This window comes from Rasamsonia emersonii (genome assembly GCF_000968595.1).
Source record: "Rasamsonia emersonii CBS 393.64 chromosome Unknown ctg1118621760514, whole genome shotgun sequence".
In the NCBI taxonomy this organism is placed as follows: domain Eukaryota; kingdom Fungi; phylum Ascomycota; class Eurotiomycetes; order Eurotiales; family Trichocomaceae; genus Rasamsonia; species Rasamsonia emersonii.
Window position 1 is genome coordinate 22,515 of NW_013562946.1, and position 7,866 is coordinate 30,380.

The 7,866-nt window shown below is 52.1% G+C and overlaps 3 protein-coding genes across 3 annotated transcripts; 2 read left to right on the forward strand and 1 right to left on the reverse strand.

Moving 5' to 3' along the window:
• Nucleotides 1–372: 372 nt before the first annotated feature.
• On the forward strand, nucleotides 373–1,969 carry T310_7199 (dipeptidase; the record flags this gene model as incomplete). Its single annotated transcript, XM_013470004.1, has 3 exons — nucleotides 373–876; nucleotides 960–1,646; nucleotides 1,727–1,969. 3 exons carry the CDS (start codon nucleotides 373–375, stop codon nucleotides 1,967–1,969), a joined length of 1,434 nt encoding a protein of 477 aa, XP_013325458.1.
• Nucleotides 1,970–2,301: 332 nt separating this feature from the next.
• On the reverse strand, nucleotides 2,302–3,865 carry T310_7200 (uncharacterized protein; the record flags this gene model as incomplete). Its single annotated transcript, XM_013470005.1, has 3 exons — nucleotides 2,302–3,530; nucleotides 3,590–3,756; nucleotides 3,828–3,865. The coding sequence occupies 3 exons, from the start codon at nucleotides 3,863–3,865 to the stop codon at nucleotides 2,302–2,304; spliced, it is 1,434 nt and encodes a 477-aa protein (XP_013325459.1).
• Nucleotides 3,866–4,505: 640 nt separating this feature from the next.
• On the forward strand, nucleotides 4,506–6,821 carry T310_7201 (NAD dependent epimerase/dehydratase; the record flags this gene model as incomplete). Its single annotated transcript, XM_013470006.1, has 5 exons — nucleotides 4,506–5,009; nucleotides 5,266–5,397; nucleotides 5,538–6,068; nucleotides 6,134–6,682; nucleotides 6,741–6,821. 5 exons carry the CDS (start codon nucleotides 4,506–4,508, stop codon nucleotides 6,819–6,821), a joined length of 1,797 nt encoding a protein of 598 aa, XP_013325460.1.
• Nucleotides 6,822–7,866: the final 1,045 nt, after the last annotated feature.

A 7,866-nucleotide genomic window follows, 5' to 3' on the forward strand; every position in this document is an offset into this window, starting at 1 on the left:
GCAGTGACGACTGGTTTATCAGCGCAACAACTACTAACAACAACATAACTGTGTCTTTTGAACGTTCTTCATTTGTCTGATATGAGTTTGAGTTGAATTGAATGGATGACCTGCACAAGATAATTCATTGATTCAATTTGGTAATGCTCATCTAGTCGTCTGATATGACCTAACTGATGGAATAATGGACTTGAGAACCTACGACTTCTGTTACACAGTCTGAATCTAAATACTGGAAGCAAAGCACAAATTAAGGTGATTCATTACAGGTCAGGTCAGGTCGTCAAGGAAATAGAGAACACGACAGGAAAAGAAAACAAAAGTCTCGAGAAGGAGAGAGTACATACTGTTTCCACAACAAGGCACAACAACATGGCGAATCGACCTGGATCATCATCATCATCACAATGGCCCATTCTCTCCCTCGTGATAGCCCTCTTTGGCGGTATCATCGCCTTCCTTTTCATCAACAACCCCTTCTTCCAGCTAAACCAGGACCGGGATCCGATCCAATATATTATTCCATGGAACAAGATATCATCACTATTATCAGGCCAACAGAAAGAAAATGAAGAAGAAGCCATCGATCCAACCGACTACGTCGCCCGCGCAAGACGGATTCTGCGCACGACGCCCCTGATCGACGGGCACAATGATTTCCCGTTCCTGCTGCGCCAGCAGCTGAAGAACAGGATCTACGACCATGACTTTGAGGACGAGAGGTTGGCTGCTCATACGGATTTGCGTAAGATGCGCGAGGGTCTTATGGGAGGTCAGTTCTGGAGTGTCTACGTGCCTTGTCCGGAGGATTTGGTTCCGAAAACGGGTGATGATGGTGATGAGAAGAAGTTTGTGCCGGGGCTTAATGAGCCGAATGTGAGGATCAGACCTATCTAATGTCCTTTCGTTTTCGTTTCTTTTCTATAAGCTGGCTAGGCTGATTTATTGATTTGTTGCAGTGGGCTGTCCGCGACACCCTCGAGCAGATCGACGTGACAAAGCGCCTCGTCGCGCAGTACAGCCACCTGCTCGAACTCTGCACCGACCCCCACTGCATCCGAGCCGCCCACAAGGCGGGCAAGGTCGCCAGCATGATCGGGATCGAAGGCGGGCATCAGACAGGCAACTCGCTGGGGGCGCTGCGCCAGCTGTTCGACCTCGGCGCGCGCTACGTCACGCTCACACACAACTGCGACAACGCCTTTGGCACGGCCTGGACGACGACGTTCAACAAGACGACAGCAAGCAGCCACGAAGATCCGGGCCTCACGCCCTTCGGCCGCCACTTCGTCCGCGAGATGAACCGGCTCGGCATGATGGTCGACCTGGCGCACGTCTCGCCCAACACGATGCGCGACGTCCTGGCCATTTCCCGCGCGCCCGTCATCTTCTCTCACTCGGGCGCCTACAGCGTCCAGCCGCACGGGCGGAACGTGCCTGACGACGTGCTGCGGAGCCTCAGGACCAACGGCGGTATCGTCATGGTGCCCTTTGTGTCCCCTTTCCTGAATATCGAGCATCCTGAGGAGGCGACTGTCGAGGACGTCGTCGATCACATCCTCTGGATCGCAGACGTGGCTGGATGGGAGCACGTCGGGTTAGGGTCTGATTTCGACGGGACGGTGAATGTCGCCAAGGGGATTGATGTATGCTCACTTACTTTCTACCTCCCCTTCATTCTCCTTCTGCAATTGTTGTAAATACTTACAATAGACGTACTACGCAGGACGTCACCCAATGGCCGAATCTAATCGCACGGCTGCTTGTCCGCGGCGTCTCCGACGAACACGCCAGGATGCTGGTCGGCGAGAACCTCCTTCGCATGTGGACGCAGGTCGAAGAGGTCGCGAAGACGATCCAGAAGGAGGAATGGCCCGACGAGGCGTTCTGGGAGGACAGACTGTGGGAACCTGAGTATCCCGGTGTTCCGCGGTTGTTTCCGCCCGTACAGCAGAAGGAAGAGGTTTAGGTTTGAATTGAAGGATTAATCATGGCTTGATAGAGACGACGATTGATGATGACGATGACATTGTTAAGACTATGGACTTGATTTACTTTCCGGGAAGCTTCTAATATTCGTGTATAAAGGCTTCATCAGCCTTGTTTATATAAATCGGACAGCAACTCATATGATTAATTGACAAAACGTGAAAATTGAACAAAGCAGAAGGATCATATGTACGACACGCTGTAGATACTTGCTTAAGGAAGATGACACATAAAAGAGCAACAAAGAGACTTGACGGGTATCGTCATACAATAATGAAATGGTAAGCACTTCATATACAAGTTAAATGTCGGCTATCCAATTTTCTTCTCAAGCTTCTTAAGCAACCCGTTAACCTTATTTTCTACCCGAGCTGCGCTATCTTCCAGCCGGTGGTGCCGCGAGTTCGGATTCTTCATGGCTTGCTTCGCATGTTTCTGCGCATGACTCATCGCCTCTGCCTCAGTGGGCCGGTAAACCTGTCTGTGGATATCGTATTCGCTTCCTGAGGGGTCATGATGTTGCTGCACTGGCTGGCTGTAAGAGTAATTCGAATATCCCCCAATAGGGCCGTGACCTCCTGCGTGACTCGGTAAGTAGTTTGCATACTGAGGGTACTGGTGATGCGCAAGTGGAGTCCCATAGGACTGTTGTCCATAGAGATGTGCATTGGGGTCCTGGGGCGGTGGTGCAAACGACATCGCTCCAGGTTGAGTTGAGGCATTGCTCAAAGTGGCTGGGGCAGCAAAAGATGGGGCTCCAGTGTGACCATGGTTCAGGGACACTCCAGGGCCCAACCCTGCACTCGGTGGCGGGGACATGTAGCCAGACTGGGATGTCCCAGGAACTGCGTATCCAGGTGTTTGTCCTACGGATGGCGCAAAACTACCTGGAGCCTGCGAATGGGCATAATAATGGCCTTGATCCGCCGCAGCAGCCGCAGCAAGTCCAGTTCCCTCGGCACCGTCTGCTGGCGGAGGTGTCTTTTCCCGATGTTTGATCGGTTCTGGAGCAGCCGGGGCGGCCGGGTTGTAGGCCAGGGGGGTATAATTTGTCGTCGACTCTGATCCCTTGGAAACTGCGTCATGGCTACCGGGGTTTGTCGTCAGGGTCGACGCAGACTGCGGAGTCGGCTGGGACGCTGAGAGAGAATCAGACCGAGAATCTCGCGTCTGACCATTCTGATAAGCCGGGTCTGTGATTGCAACGTTCTCCAGCTTCTGCACCACCGTGCTCACTGCCGCTTCGGTCGGTTGTTGGGGATGGCGATCAGTCTCGATCTGAGACCGCGAGAGCACCCGTTCAACAGAATCAAGGAACAGGTTCGCATCCTCCAAGGTCCAGAAGTAGATGTCTAGAGTATGCAGACGGAGCAGACGTTGACCCTCATCACGAGGATCCGCACTGGGTAAGAGCCATTGGGCCTGATCTCCAGAGGTCTGGCTGTGTGAGGACACCGGCGAGTCTTGAGCGTGCCCATCGACCGTCAGGGTACACAGGGTTGGAAATCTGGTTGAGTGCCGCAAATGGACATGATCCAACGCTAAAGCCTCATCAGCTTTCAATAGCTCTTTTTAGACAGAACGGCCCGTCACGTCTGACCTCCATGGAAAGCATCCTGATCAGGGGTACCCGGGTTATTTGCAATTTCTATCCTCGCCTTGCCCCGCGAGGGGTCGTGGTAGATATAGAGATAGGATCCTTTATCGAATCGGTGGTGGAGCGGTTTCGGCGTTGGCGCAGTGAAGTAGTAATGGACATCCGCATAGCTGGAGTCAGGTTAGGTCAGGTCAATTGGATGTGCTAGTACTCCTAGAGTTCTCCTAAGAAGACAACTTACACTGTTAGCATACGATCTTCACCAGGTAAGGGAGGCATGGCGCCAGTTAGCTGGAGATTTGAACCCAGAACAGTGTATAGAGGGGAATCCAAACCAAGAGAAGCGACAGAATAGAAACGCAGTACGTACCACACAGATCAGACTCGCAGGTTATATATACCGCGAGGACAGGCACAGCTCACTGGAGGCTGTGACAAACCAAAAGCCCCCCGGCGGCTAAAGCTGCAATGCGGATGGTTGAAGAGAGCAGCGATGGGCGTTCTGGCAGCTGATTGCCCGTATCGCCTGCCCCGCCCAGGGACGGCGGGAGACCAATCACCTACCCTGTGGGATGGCCAGAACCCGTGACTCGGGACGCCGGAGCGGCAGCATCATTTTCCGGAATTTTCATCGCCAAAAACACTGCGATACCAGCATCCCGATAGCAGTCGTCCAGTGGCCCCCGTTCATCATCTATGGTTTCTCAGGAACATCAGGACCTATAATCTTGCTACAGAGAGGTACGACTAAGCTCCCGTCTTTTGTTGATGGCAGGACTCCGTCCTCTTCCCATGTCTGGAATGCAGCTGTTGCTAACTCCTGGATGATGTCGTAGCAGACAACGGATACCAATCCTGGTCTCTGGCTTGTCATCGTGGTCCCCCGGGCCAATTCGCCTGGTCGGAAATTTAGAACAAAATGTCTCTGGTCCACCTTGCCAACGTGTGCTCGCATCTGAACAATTGCACCAAGGCACGTCTCGCCCTGACTTCGATACCGCATACCAAGCTTCACCTGAAGCTGTGCTTGGCCCTTCAGAATGCTGGCGTGATTTCCGCCGTCGTTCGTGGTGGACCAGAACCCCCTCCACAACATCTCCTTTTGGGACAGCCTTCGGTGAACGATGAGGAAGGAGGAGTGGAACCGGTAACTCAGAGCAATGTGGCGTCCAGGCGACTTTGGCTGGGATTGAAATACTGGCAGAGTGAGCCGGTTCTGGGGAAGATGAGCCTGGTCAGCAAGCCCAAGCGGCGGATCCATATTGACGTTCCCGGTCTTCGTAAAGTCATCCGTGGGGAGAAAAGCGGATACGTGGAGGGTCTCCGATCGCCTGGCGAACTGCTATTCCTGTCGACAGATAAAGGGTTGATGGAAGCGAGAGAATGTGTGGAAAAGAAAGTGGGAGGCCTTGTTTTGTGCAGGGTACGCTAGGCATTCTCGATAATCATGTGTCCTTTGCATCGATTAGGAGTTTGGTCGGTCGCGGCATCTCCCATCTGGTGGCTTCGGTATATAATGGTCCGGGCTTTTGTATAGTATCTTTGGTTCTTTTATACTCTGTGATGGCAGGCAGTGTCTTTTTTGCCATGTAAAATGGAGCTTGTTTTGAATCTGCATTTTCACTTGGAATCTTAAGTATAGTCTTCCATAAGCTGCTAACGGAAACGTTTCGATATAGATCCGTCCAAAAAAGCAGTCAGTGGTAATTACTGTCTTAATTACTATATTCCGTCTTCAGGCCTTCCTCTATGCGAACGGTAGACATGCGAGCAGGGTCAGGTGCTGCATCGGAAGTCATCTGATTCGCCGAGTACGTCGACTACACGCGTACGAGCCGGCGGGCCAATCCCGCCTCCCGTCCAGGGGTTCGCGACAAACGGTTACATTCAATCCCATACTTGCAGCTGCACTGCAGCCCTCTAGTTGAACGAGATTAATAATTCCATTTAGACACCACCTCCGGTCACGAAAAGAAGTGACCAGAAATCGTTTGCCAGTAAAAAAAGTGCCATGGTGCTCACCAACGTCCTTATAACAGGCGGCTGTGGTTTCGTCGGCTCCGCGATAGCCAGAGCGGTGGCTGAGAAATACCCCCAATGTGCCATCACGATCATAGATAAGAACCCTCCTGGTCCTACGCACGTGGTTCCATCGCATGCATCGTTTATCCAGGTGGATGTGACATGCAAAGAGGAAGTCGAAAAAGCAATTCACCAAGTTCGACCCATTGTACTCATTCACACGGCAGGTATCGTGCCCGTGCTGAGCGAGCGATTCGGGAGAAAACTGCAAAACCTAGTATGGAAAGTCAATGTCGAGGCAACCAAAATCCTCCTCGAAGTTGCCAAAAAGGCGGGGGTTCAGGCATTTGTCTTTACCAGCAGTTGCTGTGCGATTACAGATGACATGCGCCTCCCATATGCCAATATTGATGAAAGCTGGCCGACATCTCGGTCGTCGCTGATATACGGCGAGTCTAAGGTCCCACAACCGCCCCTACACCACTAGGGATAAAGTGGGTTGGGATGACTGATGATCCTTTTCAGGCAGCTGCAGAAGCACTTGTCCTTGAGGCATCCAGCAGCACCATGGCCACCTGTTCCCTCAGACCTTCGGTGCTCTGTGGGCCCGGCGATTACCAATTGGTGCCAGCCATCCACGCCTGCATCGCCAAATGGGAGACCCCTTGGGTGCTGGGCGATGGGTTCAATATGTGGGACGTGACTTATGTCACAAACGTCGCTGATGCGCACGTATTGGCTGCGGAGAACCTGGTCACGTCCAAAACTGCGGCGGGCGAGGCCTTCTTCATCCAGAACAACGAACCCATCACGTTCAGAGACTTCTGCCTGGCAATATGGGCGCATTTTGGGCACATACCCCCCTTCACCGTCCACATCCCCGAAAGCCTGGCATGGGTGGCTGGTCTGATCTCAGAATACTTCACCTGGCTGACCGGCAGCAAAACCACTTTGAGCCGGGGAAGTGTCAAGGACGCGTGCCATATGAGATACGCCAGCGGAGAGAAGGCGAAGCGGATCCTAGGGTATGAGCCTCGAGTAGGTATTGAGGAGGGTATTCGTCTCAGCTGCGAGGTAAGCTTCATGACGGAGTATTGTCTCGGGTGCACTGTAGGGCTCACTATCCTTTCAGGACTATGCTCGTCGGCTGGGTATCGAGCTACCCAAGCGACCGACAAAATCTTCAGAAGCGGCTAAGAAAAAACAGGACTGACCCTGTGTAGTATTCCATCCTGTGACACAGCAAGATGGATTTTTCAACAGCTGTTTGGCGCTGATACCCCAGAGTTCCATTTGTGCAAATGATTGATGACTGATCATGCCTTTCCCAAATTTGAATCTGTCTTTCTACTTTTGGTTGCAAGAGCCGAGGCTCTTGAGCAGCGATTCACGGCGTCTGGGAGCTTTCCCACGCCGATCTTCTCCAGATCTTGTCATCCTGGATACACACGAGACATATGTACTGTACATATAATTTTTTTTTCGGTCTCATTTGTTATTCAATTTAATTCGGGTACAGGAATCCGAGTTTACTACTACTGTGTTCTCCGAGAGCTGTTCCTGCCAAAAGATATCGGCAGAAGGAACCCTAAACCCTAAGTGCTGGATAAGGATAAGCACCTACTTCGGGCAAGCATGCGCTGATGGGGCCTTCCTCCGTTATTCCCCATTCACGGCATTATTCCCCAAATCTCTCGTCTCATTTTGCGAGAATACGCAATCTTCCTCTGTTTCGGGAACCAATAGCCCGGTTACTGCCTCATGCTGTTGCGCGCAAGCTTGACTTCTCCAGAGCAGGCGATCGCGCATACATACTCCATACGTCACAGCTTTTTGAAATCACGGTTCTGATTGGCCAATTCCGTCTTGAACGTCCCGCGACGAGATTTAGTTGGGCGTCAAGCCACGGGGCACAACGCATTTATGCCCAATGCCCACAGGGCTCGTTCAGGCACAGCTGAAGATCCGGCTCCGTCCCCTTCTCCACGGTCCACTTTGATCCTTCAAAATCTCACTGGCATAGTGACTTTCCTATGTTACGCTTTAGCTAAGTACATATAGTTCCCCATTCTCCGAGCATGGTTTTGCTGATTGGACCCGAAAGCCACGGGAAATGGTCCCACCCGAACCCGCACTGGAGCTCTTGTTATGACATTCCGAGCAGAGCTTGGATAAACTTAACTTGGGGTTCTAGACACTAATCTACCGGTTTCAACAGAGATACTCAGAATAAGTGCAGCTGTCGCGACCGTATATTG